Source organism: Salmo salar, chromosome ssa13 (genome assembly GCF_905237065.1).
Source record: "Salmo salar chromosome ssa13, Ssal_v3.1, whole genome shotgun sequence".
NCBI classification, from domain to species: domain Eukaryota; kingdom Metazoa; phylum Chordata; class Actinopteri; order Salmoniformes; family Salmonidae; genus Salmo; species Salmo salar.
Genome location: NC_059454.1, coordinates 28,725,285 through 28,751,383, shown reverse-complemented (window position 1 = coordinate 28,751,383; position 26,099 = coordinate 28,725,285). Strand labels below are relative to the sequence as shown.

Here is a 26,099-nt window from a genome sequence, read left to right as displayed (position 1 = left end):
GCTAGCAAACTTGCAACATTGTTTAAACTGTCCATTGAGCTCAGCACAGACACAGACAGCTGTATTTGCGTCCTGTACTTCAGACCCTTTTCAGGTGTCCCAACTTTTCTTTTTACAAAAAAGGTTTATTTGTCAGCAAGACGCATAAATTAATTCAGACTACAAGTGTGTGTCATTGCACTTTTTGGTGTTTTGTAACAGATGTCTCCTTCTGTTCATCTAAGCGCAAGCGCATGCTTAAATAGGAAGTCCTGTGAAGAATATAGAGCCCCTCCCGAATGTCACGCTATAATTTGCACCCTGTTCTGAAATGATCCACTCGAAATCTAGGATTCCATGTTATTCCTTACCATAAAAAAAACAGTTCAGTGTTCAGTGTTTAACCGTTGAAGATTGGCGGCGAGCTATCCGGAGTATTTTGTAAGTGTTGAGTCCAGGGTGGTGAAATCCAGATGACACGCCCTTCTTGTTGAAATTGTAAAAGTTAAAGAGTTGCCTGTCCTGGCTCTCCAGAGACACTGACATGCCATTGACCTTCAGCTTGCAGTGGTACTCCCCATCGAACACCACCCTGAACACCCTCTCCTGCAAGAAGTCCAGCCTGATAGTCCTGTACTTGGCTGGCACTGTGGTGTCCACCTGGGACCCAAACTGCTGAATGACCAGCACCCCATCCAAGCCGCCTTGAGCTCATAGAAGGTCGTGTTCTGGTAGTTGAAGAGGCCCGTGTAGGGCGTGGGGTCGAGGGTCGGGTGGCAGGGAGAGTTTGCGCTGTGCGTCTCTGAAGGTGCTTTCCATCGCAGGGATGAGGTGGCTGTAGGCCTGTATGACCAGTTCCCTGTCTGCTGCTGGCAGCCTCACTCCGGCTATCAGCACCACCAGGCCCACTTTTAGCCGGAGAACCAGGGAGAAGGTGGCGGCGCAGCCGCCCTGTTCTCCGTCCTTACGGACCACCTCATAGCCCAGCTGCTCATTGACCTCCCAGGGTGTGCCAGTGTAGTTGGTGAAGTAGCCCTTGTGACGCGGAACAGAGGGGTCAGCAGGGTCTTCAGGATGTCCTCTTAGAGGAGGGACTGGCTGTAAGCCCCCAGAATCACCATGGCCAGTTTGGCCATGTTGGTCGCTGTGGAGTACATCTGGCCAGCGGGCCGGTACCAGCCCACGTCATAGAGGAGTGCCAATTGGCCGCTGCTCTACACGCCCACTGCCATCTGGCTTTGAATGGCCCGGGGTGATGGCAAAGCCTGTCTCCTCCATCCTCAGCTGCTCCAGGATGTTGTCAGACACCCAGCGCTGATAGTCCGAATATGAGAATTTCTTGGCCAAGACATTAGCCAATAACGAAAAGGCCACGTTGTTGTAGTGACATGTAAGGGAGCAGGAGGAAACATTGGTAATGTCTCAGTCACATGAAATCCCCACCACCCTTTACAAAAATGTACTGGATAAGATGTTGACAGGAAGGGGAATTAGGTGTACCTTACTTGGTGCTTGGGTCTGCCACAAGGGCATCATCCTGTAACAGATCTATAGCAACCGCTGTGTCTCCACCCCACAGTAGATTTGTTGCCCGAAGGTGCCTGAAATGGAAACACAAATTTGGGAGTCAAACGCTATGGTCAAATGAATGACAAAACTGAGTTCTGGAGTCAAAGGAATGTACAAGGGAACTTTCCTCAGGTTTAATCCAGTGAAAGTACAGTACAGTACAATACAGCACAGACAGAGGGATCTGGTCAGGAGAAAAGGCTAACAAGCCATGAGCTCATTAACCTCTAAGTATACTCTCTCTTCTCTAATCACGTAATGGCCAGGGTAAGCTAGTCATGAAGAGGAAGAGTGCCTTTACAAGAGAGCTGTCCGGCCATCAGGGTGACATAGGTTTGAGTGAGGCTGGGTATATCTGAACCAACCTTGACATCCACATCATCCCACCGCTTCCCCAGCAGGTTTTTGATGGTGAAGTTTGCTGCATACTTCTCCAGAGTCATCCAAGAAGGCCACCTTGCCTTCCTCCCATAGCTTGTACAGCATCAGTGTGGGGACGATATCCGAGAGACTAGCGATGCTGCGGGGAAAACAATTGTCTAGTGTTATTCCTCCTGCAACCTGTGGATGGAAAATACATTAAAGTTGGTCTCCAGTTATCTTACAGATATTGCACCTCTTAAAGTATTTTCCTCAATCAAAGACTTTACCTAACTAAGCATTCCTAGGCAGATGAGGATAAATTGGTTAGTGGACAAGAAGTGTCTGATTAACACAACAGTGCCTAATATCTTTTCAAAAGTAAACATGACATTGAACCAAAAGATTGTTGTATCAAGCACATGGCAGTCTATAGGAATACAAGCCAATAGCAATACAAACCAGAACACTGTCAATCCCAGGTGCTAATGCAATCAAATGTACTACCCATTGCTATCTACCCACACTTAATCCTAGCCGGTGATCCCTGAACGGGTGATTCTATTCCCTGTCCGCCAACTAGGGGCTGTGATGTCATAATCTGCAGAGATTCTGCTGTAAAGCCATGTTGGAGAAGGCCTAGGAGAGGAGGGAACCCTTAAGCTCAGCTCTCATCCTCAGCAATCAAATCAGTTCACGACAAACAGGGGAGGGCAAATAGATTCACATTTCACAAATCACCCATCTATACCATTCTCTTAATTACACTTGGGATTTAAGAGCAGACACATGGTTGGTGTGACCATTAGAGATCTATGGAGAAATACTTGTTGATGATTGTAGATGTGGTCTAATTAGAAATTGGCCATGTACGTTTGACATGTACTACTGTCTCTCTGTAACACTAATCTATCACACTGTCTCTCTCTACTTCCACCAAGCCATTAGGTTTGCCTCTGGTTGAAGCGATGTACTTACAGCATTGAGGACGAGGATTTACACCAGCTAGAGACAAATTATAATTCACCTCTTCACGTGACAGCCACTGTAGCTGAGATTTGGTTTTGGGTGCCAAGATTACCACTGCCTGTATATGTTGCTTTGGAAGAAGGATTACATTTATATGACATATGTAATATGCACTCAATTCCAACACATATTCCCCTAACACAGATACTCCTGCTTTCATGTCAAAAATGATAACCCTGTTCAATGAGCATTGTGTTTCCGTTAAAGTGCTGGTTGGAGATTTCAATTGTACCCGCAACTCAAATCTGGACAAATAATCTCAAGTCCCCGCCACAAACCCCAGATTGGCAAAGATGTTGAACTCTCTTACTATAGAGATGGGACTGATAGATATCTGGAGAGAGAATAATGGCTTAGCTATGGACTATACATACTATTCCAATGTCCATAACACCTACTCTCGTATAGATTACATTTTTATCCTTAAGATTTTCATAAATTCTGCCACTTGTACAATCAGACCCATAGCACTTTCAGATCACGCCTTTGTCTGCCTCCGCTTTGACCTCTGTAAAAACATCCCGAGGTCAAAGAGCTGGAAATTCAACATCTCCATGCTATCAAACAAAGCATGCCATACATTGGTCACTACATGGATAGACAACTACACACAAGACAATAAAACATCTCCTTTTTCTCCGGCCACAATGTGGGGCTCTGAAAGCCACACTAAGAGGTCATCTGATTGGATATGCTTCCTCTAAGAAAAAAGCAATGGAAGCACACAGGTTAGATCTTGAGAGGGAGCTGGAACGCTGTGAAAAAGTACATAAACAATCCCCAGACAGCGCCTCCTGGAGTCAACTTAAAACAGCCAAAGCCAAACTAAACTTTGAGTATTCTCGAGAGATAAAAAAACTGTTTTCTTTACTAAATAGAATACCATAAGTATGTATCTTCTGATCCAAATAAGATACATTTAACTTTTCATGATTTTTAATGCAAATTATATATTTCTGAGAGAAAACATACAGATGCAGAGACCGACCAAGAACATCTCAACTCCCACTCAGTCCTGAGGAGGCCCTAGAGGCATTTACCTCCATGCCACCTAACAAGTCCCCAGGCCCAGACGGATTTCCCAGAGAGTTCTACAAAGCCTTTTGGCCCCAGCTTAGCCCTATTTACATGCCAATCCTGGAAAACTGCGCTTTCCCAGACCCTATGTACACAACCTGCATTACAGTGTTTCTCAAAAAGACAAGGACCCTCTCTCCTGCTCGTCCTTCCGGCCAGTAAACTTGTTGGACTTTGACAACAAAATCATTACCAAATTGCTCACCAAAAGACGAAACACCCTTCTTCCCAAAATAATAAAATCGGAGCAAACTGGATTTATTAGAGACAAGTACTCTTCTGATAACATTCACTGTCTTTTTGATATTATAGATGAACTAAACACACAGAAGACCTGCTGTCCTGCTGGCTTCACTGGATACTGAGAAGGTGTTCGACAGGATGGAGTGGAGCTTTCTGTTCTCAGTCTTAGAAAAGACATTTGGCATTTCATATGCTGACTGCAGAAAGTTTATGGAAGCACTGGATATAAGTACATATGTATGAGGAAGGGTTTATGATTTATACAAGTACAGGTAGGAAGCAGATGGGTAGGAAGCTCAAATACCTAAGAGAGACAGATACAGTAGCTTCCTACATAATGTATCAGGCATGACGCATTCGAGTCATAACGCGTTCCAATCAGACCACAAGAGGGCAGTAGATACTGTGGCTATAACCGGGCTGCGGCACACTCATCACATCATAAAAGATTAAAACTGGATTTGGTAATAACAACCATGATAGCAACATTAAGCACCAGTAAGGATTGATTGGATTTCTCCGGGATCTGAGTTAAGCCAGCAACAATATTATTAGGATAATATAATTGTGTCTAACAAAACACATTTTCCTCTATTAGTGTACTCAGAGTAGGTTCTAGATATACCATGACAGCTCTAACAAAATCTAAACTAATGTATGCTTTTAGTGCAGAAATTGAGGAGGCCTTATCAAAATAATTTTAAGTAAAGGGGTGGAGGTGCCTGACCAAGTTAGAGTAACTACAGTAATCATGTGAACTGTGTATGCTCTCCCATTGGTCAGTTTAAATGAATTGTTTCTGTGCTCTGACTGGTTCCAGGTGTGACTATGAACAATGCACCTCCACCTGTTCCCTCAAAATAGTGGTAAATTTCCTGAAGCCTGGTACAGTCCTGCTGTCTCCAAAGCCCCGCTCCAGATATAGTCCATGAACATTCCTTTTTCAGTTGATAATCCTTTTTCAGTCTCTGTGTGTTTTTTGTAAGGTTAATAGTAGGTATTCTGAATACAACTATTGTGTGTTTTTATATTGTGTTGGTTAGTACATTTAAGGGCTTGACTTATTTGTATGCATGCAGCATATATAGTCCCATTGTTCATTGCTTCGCGTGATGTATTGTTGCCTCTACCTTCTTGCCTTTGTGATATTCTCTGTGCCCAATAATGTTTGTAGAATGTTTTGTGCTGCTACCATGTTGTGCTGCTGCTATGTTGTGCTGCTACCATGTTGTTGTCATGTGATGTTGCTACCATGCTGTGTTGTCATGTGTTGCTGCCATGCTATGTTGTTGTTTTAGGTCTCTCTTTATGTAGTGTTGTGGTGTCTCTCTTGTCTTGATGTGTGTTTTGTCCTATATTTTTATTTTTAATCCCAGCCCCCGTCCCCGCAGGAGGACTTTTGGTTGGCCGTCATTGTAAATAAGAATTTGTTCTTAACTGGCTGCCTAGTTAAATAAAGGTGAAATAAAATAAATAAAATGTAGCACTTTTTAGTCTTTATGACCCTTTAACATTTAATGTCTATTTTGGGATAACTTTGTGTTGCATGCCTTCCATACCAGGTCTTTATTGACCTTGGCCTATCCTAGAACTTGTCTTACAGGCTGGAACTAAATCAACCCCCCCCCCCCACCCCGCACACACACTTCTTTATATATATATATATATTTTTTTTTTTTTTTCTTCTTCATATTTCATATACATTTCATGGTTTACAATATCAGATTAATTCATACAGTCAGATGGGTCATTACACCATTTTTTAAACATATCTTTTTTTAAAGCTTGCATTTAATTGCCACTCCCTGTTGCACACAACAACAAGCTTTCATTCCCCCTGTCATATGGGGATTCATGGCTGATTTAAGATGAAATCGTGAAACCCTGTTATGGTCAACACTGTTACTTTATTTGGCACTTAATAGGCACTTACTATAGTCCTTTTTTTATTTAACCTCTTGAGATGGGATAACACGTTTTTTATTAAGTTGGACATTATGCACTTTACGACAGAATGTTCAAATGAAATGAAATCATAAGTCATTTTTTATCTAAGTTACACTTCTCAAAAGGCACCAAACTGGTGGAACAGCCAATATATATTTAGATGGGTAATGGACATGGACATTTTTACATTGTTAGAAGGCCATGCCTCCACATACCTAAAATGAATGAGAGGTTAGATGGGTCCTGAGGGACAGGACCAAGAAGCACAGCTCAGAGGTATACAGACAGGTATGGTAGAAGATTCTCAGCGGGACTAAGCCATCCACACATAATGGATGCAAATCAAATATTTTAAAAATAAATAATTACAACAAAAGCAACAACATCAGTCAGGCAAGCAGTTTTCATATTCAAAATGAAAGAGGTAATAACTTCATCTAGATTGTTAAAGAAGGATTTAGTAAGAAAAACTGGAACACATTAAAATAGATGGATAAACCTTGAAAGAAGCATCCAGCTCTCAAAGTCTAGTTTGGTATGTTATAGTAACTTTGTTTGCCTTTAGGAGGTCTTTCAAATGGCGGGTAACTGAGACACCCAGATATGTGAACCCTTTTGAATGGAAGTGCAGCTGAACTGATGGAGCCATCATGAGAGAACACAAAATATTTGACTTTTATGCAGATTCATCTTACGTCCAGATATTTTCCCAAATGTTTCGAGAAAATTCTATTAAATTCTACTACTAAGGAAGTTCTGCTCACAAGAACAAAGGACCTCCAACTTCCTAACATAACTTTATTATTATTCGTTTGGAAATAAATTTGTATCACAGGCAGTCGGCATACAGTAGCTACAGACAAAACACAAAGTGAAACCACACCCTTAGAAAAAAGGGTTCCAAAATGGTTCTTCGGCTATCCCCGTAAGATAATACTTTTGGATCCAGGTAGAGCCCTTTTGGGTTCCATGTAGAACCAACAGAGTTCTAGCTGAAACCAAAAAGGTTTCTTCAAAGGGTTTTCCTATGGAGACAGCCGAATAACCTTTTTAGGTTCTTCAATAGTTCCTTTTTTTCTAAGAGTGAATCCTCAGAATGGATGACTGCATGTGAGTGTAGGAGGAATTCCTAAGTCTCGGAGCCTGTCTTATGTTCACAATGTGTGTTAGATATGTCCTTATGTGAGTAATTATGGACTGTACCAAAATGCAAAAGAGAGAGAGAATGCAAATTAGAGATTTTCTAGACACCTCTCCACCCTTGCTCCACAAGCCAAGCCACTTCCGGATGGAGTGAAAAGAGGAAGCTGCTATTTGCTGCTGTCCATTTCTGACCCCTCCTATCTCTGCTGTGACCTCATCACTGCAGCCAAGCAGGAGAAAGTGGGAGGTCACTGACAGACAGGACTGACAGACAGATATGTATTAACCCCATGCAGCGTTAATAGTTTTTCTTCACACTGCCATCATACAGGAGTCAAAGTGAGATGTCAATTACAATCATCTTGACATTTATATGTTCTATATCATTCCTTAATTAATATTGACTTTATAAATTAAGATTTTTGATTATGCAAAAATAACAGAATGTAGGTTTTGGGCACCAGTATTGCACGACTGACTGCCTATTTCTGCTAGTTTCTTCTAAACAGCATTTATGAAAAATCTAAAATAAAAAGATGGTGAATTCTCAGAAGAACAATGTCTGGCACGAGATATTAAAGTACTTATTAATTACTGTATTTGCTTCTTCCTGCAGCTGCGTGGCAGTCTTTGTAGAGACCATTTAGCTCCGGAAATGTCTTCCAGAGCAGGCTTGTGTCACCTCCATCAGCAAGGTCAATTTTTTCAATTTAGTGCAGAGGCCTGAAAGGCCAGACGCACTTCAGTACGCATCATTATCAAGGACAAGTTCACTGGGTGCGTGGGACTGGAAATTGTCAGGGTAGTGTTTACTTACTGTACTTCTCATTTCAGGAAACAGTTAGGATTTGTGGTGGTGAAATATTGAAAAAAATATATATATTAAGTATGGCATTAAGTACGGCATCCATATTAGCACATCTTCGGACATCTTCAGACATCCACCATGTACCTTGTCACCTCTTCACCTCACGCCTCACTCTGACTTATCTCACTCCGCCCTGCACTAGTCAGGAGTCACCGAAAAGTGACCTTGACCATTTCAACCTTATTCTTTGCAATGAATTAATTATCATATTTTTTTGTCTAGTAAATACTTATTTCCCAAGCACTGGTTTTTGCCTGGAGGCCCAATTTTTCCACATAATGATCCAATCCCTGATGGTTTTGTTTTGTCATTACAGGCAGGAAAAGGTCAGGGGTGTTGTTTGATCATAGTGTGAGTCTTCAGCATTTGCCTCGGGGAAAATCAGGGAAGTGAGTGTGTGTCTTTTCGTAAGTCCATAGACTATTGAATTCTATAAAAAGACCTTTATCCAAGACCACGCTAGTTGTGTAGCTCTTTTGTACACCGTGTTACCATGTGTGTACGTATCTGCGTGTGTGTGTTTGTGTGTTTGTGTGTGTGTTTTATCCCTTTGTATTTGAGGGTATGAGCTGACCATGGATCAGTTTTATAACATTCATAAAAAAATCTGTGGCCGACTTTACTTCCCTATCTAGTCAGGTTGTGTTGCTAAATTTGGCTGTGTGGCAGGATCGACATAAATTAATAAAGAAATGAGCGTTATCAGTGAAGGAAGCCAGAGAGGGAACCAGCTTCCAAGTTCAATTTATGACCCATAAATCAAGACAGATTAGACCTGACTGGATTGTTGGTGCCATGTGTGACCTACAATCTGTGCTCAGCGCGCATTGTCAGACTAGAGGGTGGCCGATCTCCCTGTGCAAAGGTTTCCATGGGAACGACCTCTGGCTCCTCTAATCTGCTTTTTTCCAGCCCTCACTCATCTTGAGACTGAGTTATGCTGGATTCCTTTATGTCAGTCCCATAATCTTCTGCTCTATTTCCTCACCCTAGACCCACTCCCTCTTTGCCTCCCCCCGCCCCCCTCCTCACTACCTCCCGCCCTCTCTGGTCAGCAGGCGCTCTGCTCTGTTTTATCTTCCTTACATCTTTATCTACCGAAGCTCTACTGTGTTTTGCTGTGAATCAGCCTGGTTTTCCAACTGAAATACCAGCAGCATGTTTCACATTCATCTGCTATATAATTGAATTAAAATACCCAAAAAATATGTCAGATTTAAATTTTTCCAGAAAATGCATTGTATGATTAATGTATACAAATATTTCAGATGTAAATATGAAATACACAGAAGCACGACTGGGATGCTTTGTCATTATTTTGTTATTTCTCTTGACATTGAGCGGATCTCAGCTTTCCACAGGCAGCACAGGAACACAGATGCAGCGCCAGCCTGCTGCGTACTCTCTGAGAGTGTACAGTGACAATAGACATGCATATGGTTTTGATCAGCACATCAATGTGTTTGATGTGTCCCTGTGCATCAAGCATGTATAATTCAGAATCCAAATAGATGTGATGTGCTAGATCCACCTAGCCGCTAAATGACGCGAGTACATCAAGGCCCATAGAGTACAGTATTCAGGTAGGATCAACGTTCACATTATTAATGCAGTGGCCAGTGGGTGGTTTAATTGTTTTCATTCTAAATCGTTTTTTCATTGGTTGTATTATTCTGTCTTTATGCAATATGGAAACAGGTTTTTTTTTACTACAAAATATTATCTTAAATACATATTTATTCAAGCTATTAAATTAGGACTGTATCCAGCAATCTTATCATAATTAATTTATTTTATCATAATTATCTCATCATAATAAATGTATTGATGGGCAGATCTTAATGAAGGTGTTGTTGGGAAATGAATGTACTGTTCTTACAGTAGGGGGTTTTAAGGCTTGATATCAGGAGCCCTGGGCTCCATGTCTGTCACATTACTTTAAGTGCTGTTGATTAGAGAAATGCAAAGTGTTAATCCATGACTAAATGGGGGTCAATTCCAGGATGCATAGCTTTGTTGATGTTCTCAGGTTAGGGTCAAAGACCAAGTGTGCACTTGACAATGGGCCACTTGTTTCTTACTGACCATACCAAATCCTAGCATTTCAATTGGATGATCCATCACACTAAGCAGACTCAGACAATAGTCTACCCTCTCTATGATTTTAAAGCCCCAATCTGTAATTTCTGTTTCCAGCAGTCAACCTGACTCCCAACCTCTCCAGAAACCATTATGTCTAAAAAACACAACTCATATCATGTCGTTTCTATTTCCTACTCAGGGTGGCACCCTTGTTCTTGAAGGATACTGTACATTCAGGTAAAGCACCAAAGATGTCTGACCTTTTCATCTGAAAATAGTTGACATGCTTATCTTTGTTTATTATTCACCTACAGATTATCATAAGTATAAATATATACATGTATAAAAATGACACTTACTGCTGAGGCATTTGAAAAGTCATAATATTTGAGCAGAGAGATTTAATAATGTTCATGCAGCTGTTTCAAAGAGCCAGTGGCTTTAATGACCATTAGTTAAGAAACACTATGCAGCTTCTATCTCCACTCAACAGTGTGATCCTAACACGTGTGTGTGTGTGTGTGTGTGTGTGTGTGTGTGTGTGTGTGTGTGTGTGTGTGTGTGTGTGTGTGTGTGTGTGTGTGTGTGTGTGTGTGTGTGTGTGTGTGTGTGTGTGTGTATGTATGTATGTATGTGTTTATGTGTGTTTATGTGTGTTCCAAAACATGTCCTATAAAGACAGGCTCAGTCAATCAACAAAACAAACAATTTAACCACTTTATTCAAATATTTTATGAATGTAGGCTCTATGTAATTGTAGCTACAACTGGTAGTAGGCTATGTATAGTGGTGGTGGTAGTATTGTTGCTAGTATGTACACAAAAAATATGAAATCCACTGTATAATAGTGTACATTGAGTTTATTTAATTACAACAATTATTAAAATCGCATATCAGAGGGATCGTGCAAAGGAAGATTGCAGCCATCTCCAAATTACAGATACACTACAAAAGTATTTGGACCCCTGCTCGTCGAACTTCACATTCCAAAATCATGGGCATTAAAATGAAGTTGATCCCCCTTTGCTGCTATAACAGCCTCCACTCTTCTGGGAAGGCTTTCTAGATGTTGGAACGTGGCTACGGGGACTTGCTTCCATTCAGCCACAAGAGCATTGGTGAGGTTGGGCACTGATGTTGGGTGATTAAGTCTGGCTTGCAGTCAACGTTCCAATTCATCCCAAAGGTGTTGGATAGGGTTGAGGTCAGGGCTCTGTGCAGGCCAGTCAAGTTCTTCCACACCGATCTTGACAAACCATTTCTGTATAGACCTCGCTTTGTGCATGGGGGCATTGTCATACTGAAACATGAAAGGGCCTTCCCCAAACTGTGCGTCTAGAATGTCATTGTATGCTGAAGCGTTAAGATTTGCCTTCACTGGAGCTAAGGGCACTAGCCTGAACAATGAAAAACAGCCCAAGACCATTGTTCCTCCTCCACCAAACATTACAGCTGACACTATGATTTGGGCAGGTAGCATTCTCCTGGCTTCCGGCAAACCCAGATTCGTCTGTCGGACTGCCAGATGGTGAAGTGTGAAGAGCTATACACCATTCCAGACGACGCTTGGCATTTGGCAGGATGATCTTGCTCGGCCATGGAAACCCATTTCATGAAGCTCCCAACGAACAGTTATTGTGCTGACCTTGCTTCCAGAGGCAATTTGGAAATCGGTTGTGAGTGTTGCAACTGAGGACAGACGATTTTTACACGCTACGTGCTTCAGCACTCGGCGGTCCCGTTCTGTGAGCTTGTCTGGCTTACTGCTACGTGGCTGAGCTGTTGTTGCTCCTAGACGTTTCCACTTCACAATAACAGCACTTACAGTTGACTGGGCAGCTCTGAAATTTGACGAACTGACTTGTTGGAAGGTGGCATCCTATGATGGTGCCACGTTGAAAGTCATTGAGCTCTTCAGTACGGGCCATTCTACTGCCAATGTTCGTCTTTGGAGATTGCATGGCTGTGTGCTCGATATTATACACCTTTCAGCAACGTGTGTGGCTGAAATTGCCGAATCCACTAATTTGAAGGGGTGTCCACATACTATTGGCCATGTAGGTACATTGCCCCCTGTATATTTCACGTTGGTTTCGCCCAAACGTTTGGATTATGCGTGTTCTCCCTGCAAAAGCGGTTCGTTCTAACCATTGGCTGTGTGTGGTTTTGCGCTTCTGTAGATGAATTCGCTGTCAATGGCCCGCTGGTGGACCTGTTTTCTATGAATGCCTTGGCTTCTTACAGCCAAAATGCCAAGTATTTCAGTTGTTATGGATATCTTATATTTTGTATGGATATTTCCAATGGTAGGGGCTGTCGAAGGTAAGAACGATGCTTTTTCTTTATCTCGTCAGAATGCATAATTAAAACGTGCATGAACGACTGTCATAAGCTCTCAGCAAAAATCTATTAATTCTACAGTGTCAATTATTCATTCCGTAGGCGTAAGGTATAGCGCAAATACCATGTAGCCTACATACAGGAATGGTGTGGTATTCTGATAGTATTTTCGATTGTTTAAAAAAAAATGATGACAGTAAAGGCTTTCTGAGGGACTGTCACATTGGAACGCCGATGTTTGTATGCATGAAAGCCTGATGGAATTCTGTTGAGAAAAAAAACTATTATATTAGATTAAATGATCAAATAGAAATGCAGTATATCGTTTAGCAATGATAGGTAAAACAGTGTTAGTCATTTTAATAGTCCAAACCACAAGTTTTGACTCATAAACGAAGTGTAGGCATAAATATTGTAGCAATGAACATGTTTCATAGCATATAATTATAATACGGTAGCAAATGTCGTTTAGACACCTAGCTGTGTGTGTGTGTGTGTGTGTGTGTGTCTGTGGAGGGGGAGGGGAGGGGCATACTTGTAGTGAACAAACCCTGTAACCCCATGCTCATGGCAGTCGTTTGTGTTATTCCTTCGATAATAGAAAGTAGAGTACATCAAATAGACTGCCTATACACGAAATATTAAGAACACCTTCCTAAAATGTAGTCGCCCTCAGAACAGCCTCAACTTGTCAGGACATGGACTCTACAAAGAGTCGAAAGTGTTCCACAGGGATGCTGGCCCATGTTGACTCCAATGCTTCCCACAGTTGTGTCAAGTTGGCTGGATGTCCTTTGGGTGGTGGACCATTCTTGATACACACTGGAAACTGTTAAGTGTGAAAAACCCAGCAGCGTTGCAGTTCTTGACACAAACCGGTGCACCTGGCACTTACTACCATACCCCATTCAAAGGCACTTAAATCTTTTTGTCTGGCCCATTCACCCTCTGAATGGCACACTTACACAATCCGTCTCAATTGTCTCAAGGCTTAAAAATCCTTCTTTATCTTGTCTCCTCCCCTTCATCTACACTGATTGAAGTGGATTTAACAAGTGACTTCAATAAAGGATCAGAGCTTTGACCTGGATTCACATTGCCAGTCTATGTCTACCAATCACTGGACCCATATGTTCACTTGGCTACGCATGCCTCTCTCTAATATCAATAAGCCTCGTCCATTACTGTCCTGGTTAGTGATTACTGTCTTATTTCACTGTAGAGCCTCTAGCCCTGCTCAATATGCCTTAACCAACCATGTTGTTCCACCTCCTACATATGCGATGACATCACCTGGTTTAAACATCTCTAGAGACTATAACTCTCTCATCATTACTCAATGCCTAGGTTTACCTCCAATGTACTCACATCCTACCTTACCTTTGTCTGTACACTATGCCTTGAATCTATGCTATCGTGCCCAGAAACCTGCTCCTTTTACTCTCTGTTCCAAACGTGCTAGACGGCCAGTTCGTATAGCCTTTAGCCGTACCCTTATGCTACTTCTCCTCTGGTGATCTGGAGGTTAATCCAGGTCCTGCAGTGCCTAGCTCCACTCCCACTCCCCAGGTGCTCTCATTTGTTGACTTCTGTAACCGTAAAAGCCTTGGTTTCATGCATGTTAACATTAGAGCCCTACTCCCTAAGTTTGTTTTACTCACTGCTTTAGCGCACTCTGCCAACCCGGATGTCTTAGCCGTGACTGAATCCTGGCTTAGGAAAACCACCAAAAACCCTGAAATCTCCATCGCTAACTATAACATTTTCCGCCAAGATAGAACTGCCAAAGGGGGCGGTGTTGCAATCTACTGCAAAGATAGCCTGCAGAGTTCTGTATTACTATCCAAGTCTGTACCCAAACAATTCGAGCTTCTACTTCTAAAAATTCACCTTTCCAGAAACAAGTCTCTCACTGTTGCTGCTTGCTATAGACCTCCCTCTGCCCCCAGCTGTGCCCTCGATACCATATGTGAATTGATTGCCCCCCCATCTTTCTTCTGAGCTCGTGCTACTAGGTGACCTAAACTGGGACATGCTTAACACCCCGGCCATCCTACAATCTAAGCTTGATGCCCTCAATCTCACACAAATGATCAATGAACCTACCAGGTACAACCCCAAATCCGTAAACATGGGCACCCTCATAGATGTCATCCTAACTAACTCGCCCTCCAAATACACCTCTGCTGTTTTCAATCAAGATCTCAGCGATCACTGCCTCATTGCCTGCATTCGTAATGGGTCTGCGACCAAGCAACCACCCCTCATCACTGTCAAATGCTCCCTAAAACACTTCTGCGAGCAGGCCTTTCTAATCGACCTGGCCGGGGTATCCTGGAATGACATTGACCTCATCCCGTCAGTAGATGATGCCTGGCTGTTCTTTAAAAGTGCCTTCCTCACCATCTTAAATAAGCATGCCCCACTCAAACATTTTTTTGAACTAGGAATAGATATAGTCCTTGGTTCACTCCAGACCTGTCTGCCCTTGACCAGCACAAAAACATCCAGTGGCGTTCTGCATTAGCATCGAATAGCCCCCATGATATGCAACTTTTCAGGGAAGTTAGGAACAAATATACACAGGCAGTTAGAAAAGCTAAGGCTAGCTTTTTCAAACAGAAATTTGCATCCTGTAGTACTAACTCAAAAAAGTTCTGGGACACTGTAAAGTCCATGGAGAATAAGAGCACCTCCCAGCTGCCCACTGCTCTAAGGCTAGGAAACACTGTTACCACCGATAAATCCACTATAATTGAGAATTTCAATAAGCATTTCGCTACGGCTGGCCATGCTTTCTACCTGGCTACCCCTACCCCGGTCAACTGCCCGGCACCCTCCATAGCAACCCGCCAAAGCCCCCACCATTTCTCCTTCACCCAAATCCAGATAGCTGATGTTCTGATAGAGCTGCAAAATCTGGACCCATACAAATCAGCCGGGCTAGACAATCTGGACCCTCTCTTTCTAAAATTATCTGCCGAAATTGTTGCAACCCCTATTACTAGCCTGTTCAACCTCTCTTTGGTATCATCTGAGATTCCCAAAGATTGGAAAGCTGCCGCGGTCATCCCCCTCTTCAAAGGGGGAGACACTCTAGACCCAAACTGCTACAGACCTATATCTATCCTACCCTTTCTTTCTAAGGTCTTCGAAAGCCAAGTTAACAAACATATTACCGACCATTTTGAATCCCACCATACCTTCTCCGCTATGCAATCTGGTTTCAGAGCTGGTCATGGGTGCACCTCAGCCACGCTCAAGGTCCTAAACGACACCATAACCGCCATCGATAAGAGACATTACTGTGCAGCCGTATTCATTGACCTGGCCAAGGCTTTCGACTCTGTCAATCACCACATTCTTATTGGCAGACTCGACAGCCTTGGCTTCTCAAATGATTGCCTCGTCTGGTTTACCAACTACTTCTCTGATAGAGTTCAGTGTGTCAAATCGGAGGGCCTGTTGTCCGGACCTCTGGCAGTCTCTATGGGTGTGCCACAGGGTTCAATTCTCGGGCCGACTCTCTTCTCTGTATACATCAATGATGTTGCTCTTGCTGCTGGTGATTCTCTGATCCACCTCTACGCAGACGACACCATTCTGTATACTTCTGGCCCCTCTTTGGACATTGTGTTAACTAACCTCCAGATGAGCTTCAATGCCATACAACTCTCCATCCGTGGCTTCCAACTGCTCTTAAACGCAGGTAAAACTAAATGCATGCTATTCAATCGATCACTGCCCGCACCTGCTCGCCCGTCCAGCATCACTTCTCTGGACGGCTCAGACTTAGAATACGTGGACAACTACAAATACCTGGGTGTCTGGTTAGACTGTAAACTCTCCTTCCAGACTCACATTAAGCATATCCAATCCAAAATGAAATCTAGAATTGGCTTCCTATTTCGCAACAAAGCATCCTTCACTCATGCTGCCAAACACACCCTCGTAAAACTGACCATCCTACCGATCCTCGACTTCGGTGATGTCATCTATAAAATAGCCTCCAACACTCTACTCAACAAACTGGATGCAGTCTATCACAGTGCCATCCGTTTTGTCACCAAAGCCCCATACACTACCCACCATTGCGACCTGTACGCTCTCGTTGGTTGGCCCTCGCTTCATACTCGTCGCCAAACCCACTGGCTACAGGTTATCTACAAGTCTCTGCTAGGTAAAGCCCCGCCTTATCTCAGCTCACTGGTCACCATAGCAGCACCCACTCGTAGCATGCGCTCCAGCAGGTATCTCACTGGTCACTCCCAAAGCCAATTCCTCCTTTGGCCGCCTTTCCTTCCAGTTCTCTGATGCCAACGACTGGAACGAACTGCAAAAATCTCTGAAGCTGGAGACTCATATCTCCCTCGCTAACTTTAAGCACCAGCTGTCAGAGCAGCTCACAGATCACTGCACCTGTACATAGCCAATCTGTAGACAGCCCATCTATCTACCTACCTCATCCCCATACTGTACTTATTTATCTTGCTCCTTTGCACCCCAGTATCTCTACTTGAACTTTCATCTTCTGCACATCTACCATTCCAGTGTTTAACTGCTATATTGTAATTACTTCGCCACCATGGCCTATTTATTGCCTTAACTTACCTCATTTGCACTCACTGTATATAGACTTTTTGTTTTCTTTTGCTCTACTGTATTATTGACTGTATGTTTTGTTTATTCCATGTGTAACTCTGTGTTGTTGTATGTGTCGAATTGCTACGCTTTATCTTGGCCAGGTCGCAGTTGCAAATGAGAACTTGTTCTCAACTAGCCTACCTGGTTAAATAAAGGTGAAATAAAAATAAAAAAGAAATGTCATGGAAAGAGCAGGTGTTCTTAATGTTTTGTATACTCAATGTATATGTTTCTATGTCGTTGGTTCATCCCTCACCTATTCTGAACATTAAAACAAAATGAGAAGAAGATTTGAACTATGAATTCTCAGATGACGAATGGAAGCAAGTATTGTTTAGTGTCCCTTTATCGTACATTTGTGCTACACATGTACTTGTTCATGTGCCCAAACCTAAATCCTCTGTGACCGATATTCTTAATGTTTTGTACACTCAGTGTATGTTAAATGTTATGTTGAATCATGGCCTTGCTTGCAATTCAATTACACACACGCACGCGTGCACACATATACACACACAGAGCGAGAGATACGTACACGCATGGTAACAATGTAAAAACAAATGCAGTGTACAAAAGAGCTCCAAACCTGTGGAATGTTCATCCTAAGGAGAGCCCAGCCCATCCCCTGTTGTTCTCTGATGAATAGCATGGTAATATATCTTTATGTAGGTATATCCTATTGTATTTACAGGTGTCATTTTAAAAAAGCAAGCATTCACTCTGAACAGCACTCCATGGGATATTTTGGTCTGGGGTTAAGTTATATGCTCCCTCGGTCATTCCACAACAGTTCAAGTTTCTTCTGTATTTAATGAAAGATGGGTTGGAATTGGGGAAGCATAACTGACCCATGATTGCCAAATCCAGCCCAAAGAAATCAGATTGGTTGTGCTTGGAAAGGCTTTTTGTATTAAAAAGCTGATCTGGCCCTGTGGTGTGATTTTTCAGGGTTTGAGAGTTAAAGCTACTTAGTCTGAGTTTAAAGAATATGATTGCGAGAAGAACTTAAAAGATATTCAAGATTCCTTCATTTACTGCTTTGGTAACAACATTGTAACAACTTGTGATGGCATAGACACTAACTAGATCCGTAATTAAAGCTGCAATATGTAACTTTTTGGGCGACTTGACCAAATGTACATAGAAATGGGAGTTATAGATGTGTCATTCTCAATCAAAGCAAGTCTAAGAAGGGGTAGATCTATTTAATGTGCTCTTTCTATTCTTCCCATTTTTATGTTTCGCTTTCTGTTTTGTACACCAGCTGAAAATAAAATATTTGGTTATTAAAAATATATTTCAGTGGTTTAGATGTTAAAATGATTCTCTACACTATACATTGCTTGTTTTGTCACATAAACTGAAATGAGGCAAACTATTTGAATTTTAGCAACCAAGAAATGGCAAAGTGATTTTCGCAATTGCACCTTTAACATTGAAAGTACATTTGAAACTTAACAGAAGTTATTATGATGAAGAATTGTAACTTGTATATCTCTGAGGTCACTGAACTAGTTGCAGTATAGAGCCTACATGGGATAAAGGCAAGTTCATGAAGTTTTACCTTACATGTTACAACTTGATACATCAAGATATGTGATAAGAAATCACAGAAAATGACTTAACAAATGTGTTACTGGTTAACAGTATGCCTGCCTAACTGTGTGACTGTTGTGCTTATGTGCATAACATCATGCATATGCCAAGCCTATTACAATGTCACCAAACCTCTGACAAAAACTGTTCTAAAATCTTTAAGTCTAGATGCCTTTTAATTATTCCCCTCACCCCCTTCTTACTAAGGGACCATATTCTCTTGCTTCAGTCAGTCAATCAAAAAAAAGAAGTTGTGGGATCATGTGATATCTGTCTCTCGGCCCATGTGACGTCTGCTTTCTCTGCTCTCACAGCCTGCTGTCCTCTCTTGTCCCGCTGTATCATCAGTGAGACCTCCCTCCCGCCCCCTGGCTGGGCTGCACTCTCTCCCATGTTTCCAAGCCTTTATGTAAGCAGGGCAGACCTGACCGATTTCAGCCATGTCAAGAGCTATCGACTCAGCACTGGCCTGCATAGACTGCCCCCCTCTTCCTCTCTCTCTCGCTCTCTCTCTCTCTCTCCCTCTCTCTCGCTCTCTCTCTCGCTCCCTCTCTATCTCCTTCTATTTCTCTCTCTCTCTCTCTCTCGCTCCCTCTCTATCTCCTTCTATTTCTCTCTCTCTGCTTCTCTCTCTTTCTTTCTCTCTTTCTTTCTCTCTCGCTCTCTCTCCCCACTATGTTCTTTCACAGACATGGCTTCCTTTTTTTGTCTCACTGAGTGGGTTCTTTGTTGTGGTTGGTTACACATAACAGTTAGATGCAGATGGTACCCATGTATGTGAATTTAGGTATTTTTTTATCCAGAGGAGAGGAGTGCAAATGTAAATGTTTGGCATGTGTACCTGGGTGTCATTGCTGTTCCACACCTGGCCTACAGGCTAGGACTGTGTGGTACAGTATGTACTCGTTCACAGCAGCAGTAGGCTACTGCAGTTCGGTAGTTCTTCTTTCCATCCACCTCTTTGGTCTATCTATACACTTTTTACCATGGTCAAATAAAATAGCAGATTTTTTGAGGAAAAATTAGCTCTGCAATATCACAACTCTGCCGCAAATAGTCATGCCATGCATTAGTCAGCGTGATTTTTAGCAATGTCTTGCGACATGTGCCAGTCTAAGTCCATTTTGGTCCACCTTAAGCCCAGGCCATACCTGGCCATTGGTTCCAGACAAAACACACCACTTATATTAAACACAAGTTCAATCAAATCCCTGAATCACATTTTCTTCACTTATGTATTCAGAAGAATAGCCTTTCTGCTCTTTGCAGACATTTTGTTGTGCAGGACAATCAATATTCAGTGTTATGCTGCTCTTCAGTGCAGTACTCTTTCCCCTTTCCCCTCTGGGAGCAGTGACAGAAAATATTGAGCATCAAAACAGCCCATGACCTACTTCTCCTTCTGCCCTATGGTGGGCTTGCAAAACTCAGAGAACATGGTTACGCTTACATGACTGAGACACTCAACAGTGAGTGATATGTAAATGTAACAAGCTATATAGGATGCCCCGCATCTGTGCATGGGAGTCCTAGAAGGCTACAATGTTGAGCCTAGAAAAGAACTACTGACATTTTTTAGGGGGGTACTTGATTCCGAAAATCCTGTTACTGAAGGCAAATCTCTAATCTGTAACTCCTTGTCCGTCCATCCGGATTGTATAATGTGTGGATATCTGTAAAGAAACCGTCACCTATAACTCAGCTGGGGTAGATAGTGGTAGACTACGTGGAAGAATGTCTTTCCAGCTGTCTACCACAGCCGAGTTATAGGTGCTGGTTTGGATAAAGATAGGCTCAGACGGTTTCTTTACAGATATCCACACATTATACAATCCGGATGGATGGACAAGGAGTTGTGCATTATAGATATACCTTCAGTAAGAGGATTTTTCGGAAACAAGTACTTCCCTAAAAGATTTTGACAGTTATTTTCCGGGCCTCTGTCACGTTCGTTGGAATTAATATCGGACAAAGGCGCAGCGAATGTTGAGTTCCACATTATTTATTAGAAAGTGAAACTAAGCATAGACAAAAACAAATAAACTAACAACGAACTGTGACTACAGAGAATGCTACATGCACTAACTCAAAACAAACAATATCCCATAACACACAGGTGGAAAAAATGCTACTTAAGTATGATCCCCAATTAGAGAACGATAGCCAGCTGCCTCTAATTGGGAATCATACCAAACACCCAAACATAGAAAAACTAAACTAGAACCCCACATAGAAAAATAATAACTAGAAAACCCCAGTCACGCCCTGACCTACTCTACCATAGAAAATAAGAACTTACATTTACATTTTACTCATTTAGCAGACGCTCTTATCCAGAGCGACTTACAGTAATGAATGCATACATTTAATTTCATGCATTTTTTTGTACTGGTCCCCTGTGGGAATCGAACCCACAACCCTGGCATTGCACACACCATGCTCTACCACAGAGCTCTCTATGGTCATGACAGCCTCGCCTTGTAGCCTTCTAGGACTCCCATGCGCAGATTCACGGCATCCTATATAGGGCTATATATACCCTAGTTATGGTTATAGATTTGTTATGGGTCTATCCTTGTAACCATGTTGAATTATAGCCTGACAACCATTCACCAGATAAGAAGGACAAGCACATGCACCAAAGAAGCAAATCTGCCTCTTGGACAGATTTATTAAGGGTTTGCACCTGTGGAACATTGACACATTTTGTATCTAAAAAATGTCTCTAAATTGGATAGTCCTACACCTTACCTCAATACCTTATTCCTTCTCTACGTTTCATGTTTTATTCCCTCTGGATGACAACAGGTATAACTTTTCATTGTGGCAAAGGCTTAGTAAATCATTGTCTTTATACATTAAGGTTAAATGTCCAATGCAGCCGTTTTATCTCGATATCAAATATTTTCTGGGTAACAATTAAGTACCTTACTGTGTATGTTTAATTAAAATGGCAAATAAAATAAAAAATTCTAAGCCAAGTGCAATTTCTCAAGCAATAATTTTACTAGAACTGTCTGGGAGTGGTCTAAGTGGGGAGGGGACAACTAAAACTAGCTGTTATTGGCAGAGTTATGGAACTCCCTTTCTTATTGGTCTGTTAACTAATTTACCTCCTGGTGATTTCACTAGGCAGGTCAAAACTCCATGCCACCAAAACAGGCTGAAATGTAATGTGGTCTTTTCAAACAGCTCTTACACTGAAAGGGCATTATCATCGTTTTCACAATTTCACAGTATTATTCCAATCTTGTAGTGTGGAAATATACTGTATATAAATACAGGAAAATCACATTTGACTGCACCTTTAAGATCATTTTATTGGTCAAAATTTGACTTCTGCTTTTAACCCAACTCCTCTGGGGAGCTGTTGTGGGGTTAAGTGCCTTGTTCAAGGGCACAACGGCAGGCAATGGCATCTAGGATTTGATACCAGCAACCCTCCTGTTGCCAGCTCGCTTTCCTCCTGATTTTTCCCGTCGGTCCCAGGATTCAAACTGGCAGCCCTCTGGTTGCTGGCTTGCCTCTATAACTGCTAGGCCACCTGCCTATCAGGTTTCAGGTAAGACCCAAGTGCAGACTGTGTTGAAGTAACAATGTTTATTGCAACAACAGGGGAAGGTAAACGACAGGTCAAGGCAGGCAGGGGTCGATAATTCAGAGTAGTGAGGCCAAGGTACAGGATGGCAGGCAGGCCCAGGGTCAGGTCAGGCAAGGCAGAGGTCGGTAATCCAGAGTGGGGGCAAAGGCACAGGACGGCAGGCAGGCTCAGAGTCAGGACAGGCAAGGGTCAAAACCAGGAGGATGGGAAAAGAGAGACTGGGGAAACAGGAGACAAAGGGCTGTGAGACATGGGTTTAGACACATCAAAAGTAGGTATACAGTGGGTACGGGGCAACAGAGGATGAACAGCAGAGGGGCTATGGATTTTGGAGCGGGGGGGAAAGATCTTGGCTTGTAGCTGCGGGGCTATAGCGGCGTGCCAGCGCATGCAGCTTAACCTCCTTGGGTGCTGGTCGGTGTTGTGGAAGCGAAGTGGCCCGGGCCTTACTGAACCCCTCCCGGAGGTCCTGGTACTCCACGGGAATGGCGGAGAGGTTCGGGGCAATTTCCAAGCCCCCAGGAAGACATCCCTGGGCAAGCAGAGCTGATTTCAGGCAATGGGCATGGCAGAACAGGCTCCAGCCCACGATGGCACCAGTAGACCGGTCAATCAAGGGATTGTGTCGCTGGAGCCAAGAGAATGCAGAGACTCAATTAGCAGGAATTAGATTGTCTCGCTGTAGTTCCCCAACACTCGTAGGTTGATGGGAGGGGTTGAGTGGGGATGCCTAGCTCGGACGCCAGGGTAACGTCCATAAGACTCATATCGGCCCCCGAGTCGATGAGTATCTGGAGAGACCCCACAGCAGGGTGGCATGGAGAGGGGGGCGAGAAGAAACATTATCCTTAAGACCCACCAGAGTACTCATTCCTACCAATGAGCTAGGTCTCTTGAAGGGACAGGTAGACACATAATGACTGGCAGAACCACAATACAGACAACTCGGGGTGTTAAGTCTGCGTACACGTTCGGCTGAAGACAGCCTAGCCCTGCCGAGCTGCATCGGCTCGGGAAAGGGCAAATCGGCAGTCTTTGGAGGCTCTTGGAGGGACTCGGGTAAGCTCGGATCCTCTCAGGGACAAAGACGCCGGGGACTTCCGGAGTTCATCAGATGTAAGATGGGATCCTTGAATGAGCGATTGGGACCGCAATCAGACGTCTTGTCTCTCCTATGTTCCCGTAGCCGACCATCGATCCGGATGGCTAAAGCGATGAGTGAGTCGAGATCCGTTGGTTGTTCCCAGGCTGCAAGATCATCCTTTACCTGCTCCGATAATCCGTGCAGGAACGTTTCGAACAGCACTTCCGGGTTCCAGGCACCCTCCGCTGCTAACGTGCGGAAATCCACTGCATAGTCTGCCACACTGAGGGAGTCCTGCCGAAACTGAAGTAACTTCCAGGCAACCTCTCTCCCGGACACTGGAGCCTCGAAAGCCTTTCTCACCTCTGCCACAAATACCTCCAGACTGAGGCAGATAGTGGATTGTTGCTCCCACACTGCCGTGGCCCAGGCGAGTGCCCTCCCGGACATCAGCGTAATATGTATGCTATCTTCGAGGAGAACGAAGAAGGCTGCAGCTCGAAACGAGGGGGCACTGGGAGAGAAAGGCCCGGCAGGTTCTGGAATCTCCATCGCAGCGCTATGGGGTAGGTAAGCGGGGTTCCCGGGAAACCGGGGTGACGGCACTGCTACCAGCCAGGTTACTGAGGGGCTGGGAGGTTACCGTCGTGGTAGGCTGCCTAGTAGGCAACCCACGGAATTGCTCCCTCAAAGCGTCCAATGCTAGGTCGTGATGTTCGGCCACGTCCTGGAACCCTTCCATCAGACCACGAAGCATCTCTTCATGTCTACCTTGGGAGGAGATAGTGTTGCGGAGCTGGTCCAAGTCTGCTGGGTCAGTCATGGCCAGTTCGTACTATCAGGTAAGACCCAAGTGCAGACTGTGTTGAAGTAACAATGTTTATTGCAATAACAGGGGAAGGTAAATGGTAGGTCAAGGCAGGCAGGGGTCAATAATCCAGAGTAGTGGGGCCGAGGTACAGGATGGCAGGCAGGCCCAGGTCAGGCAGAGGTCGGTAATCCAGAGTAGGGGCAAAGGCACAGGACGGCAGGCAGGTCAAAACCAGGAGGACGAGAAAAGAGAGACTGGGGAAAAGCAGGAGCTGAGACAAAACGCTGGTTGACTTGGAACAAACAAGACAAACTGGCACAGACAGACAGAAAACACAAGTATAGATACCCAGCGGATAAGTGGGGAAGATGGGCGACACCTGGAGGGGGGTGGAGACAAGCACAAGGACAGGTGAAACAGATCAGGGCGTGACACCCGCCGCCCCGCTTAGCACTAATTTTGAATTGGAACAGGATCAGGATGTTGTCCAGTTGAGACTTGATATGGTCACCAGTGGGGGAGAAACTTTATTTTCTTCCTTGAAAATCATTGAAAAGTCATTGACAATTGGAGAGTGGGAAATCCTGATGAATGACAATGTTCTGAGGTTTACTGAGGTGAGCACTCCAGTGACAGAGGTAGAATAACTGTAAAGATCAGCAGAAGAACTGTAAACCTCCCAGTTATTGTACTCTTAGCAACTTCAATGAACTCCCATATTTCCAGAGTGGGCCTACCTGTTTGCAATTTCTATTTATCCTTTTTACGTCATTCTGTCACATGACTCCTGAGTGGCGCAGTGGTCTAAGGCACTGCATTTCAGTGGTAGAGGCATCACTACAGACCCTGGTTCGATTTCAGGCTGTATCACAACAGGCTGTGATTGGGAGGCTCATAGGGCAGTGCACAATTGGCCCAGTGTCTTCTGGGTTAGGGTTTGGCCGGGGTAGGCTGTCATTGTAAATAAGAATTTGTTCTTAACTGACTTGCCTAGTTAAAGAAATAAAACATCATCCCAAGTACTGTTTATGTTACCATACAAGGACAAATACTAACTTGAGGTACTTGTGTGTGAACATTCAAGCATAGAGTAATCTACGTCAGTCACATGGAGAACATAAGATTTCAGGCCCTCAACTCATGCAGTCACAATGATTTATTTTGACTCAATGAATGTTACTGATAGGAAGGAGAGTGCACACACACTTGGTTTCTCTGGCAGAAAACACTTTCAGGTTTTGATACAATTTAGCCTTACATTTTGTGTTGCAATGTTAATCTGTTAACAGCTGCAACTGCAAATTAATTTGAGTTCAATGTACTTGATCCAGTGTATTGTGTCAGTCCTGTAAGCCTCATCAGTCAAGTGTTTTCCACCACAATATTTCAACCTTCTCACAGTACAGAGAGACTGACAGAAATGGAGCACTTGAAAATCAATGGGTCCCAGTTCTCCCATTAGACAAATTCTGTGTGCTGCTCCCATGAGCAGTAGCATACTAAAGAAGGTCATTAACTGGGACACTCCTTATAAATCAGTGCATGCAGCGTCTGTCTGTCCATGGAATGGAAATTGATATACAGTACTTCAGCCTATTTTGAAAAATGTTACCCATTGCTCAACTTCTCTTGTTTTGTTCAGTTCACTTGACTGTAACTTTACTGATTAGGTTCCCCCCCCATTGGCTTAACACTTAAGACCAATACATTATTTTGCCTCCACATA

General features: G+C 43.3%; 1 protein-coding gene and 1 pseudogene across 2 annotated transcripts in view; one reads left to right on the top strand and one right to left on the bottom strand.

Annotated features, from left to right (window-relative positions):
• Nucleotides 1-372: 372 nt before the first annotated feature.
• LOC106566921 (putative beta-lactamase-like 1) lies at nt 373-2,455 on the bottom strand (annotated as a pseudogene).
• Nucleotides 2,456-12,419: 9,964 nt separating this feature from the next.
• LOC106566817 (ephrin type-B receptor 2) overlaps nt 12,420-26,099 on the top strand; it is a 56,860-nt gene continuing 43,180 nt past the window's right edge. For both annotated transcript variants that reach the window (XM_014135243.2, XM_014135242.2), the window contains exon 1: nt 12,420-12,619. In XM_014135243.2, coding sequence (XP_013990718.1) covers nt 12,523-12,619 — 97 coding nt within the window. In that variant the 5' untranslated portion in view covers nt 12,420-12,522. The remainder of the gene's footprint in view (nt 12,620-26,099) is intronic.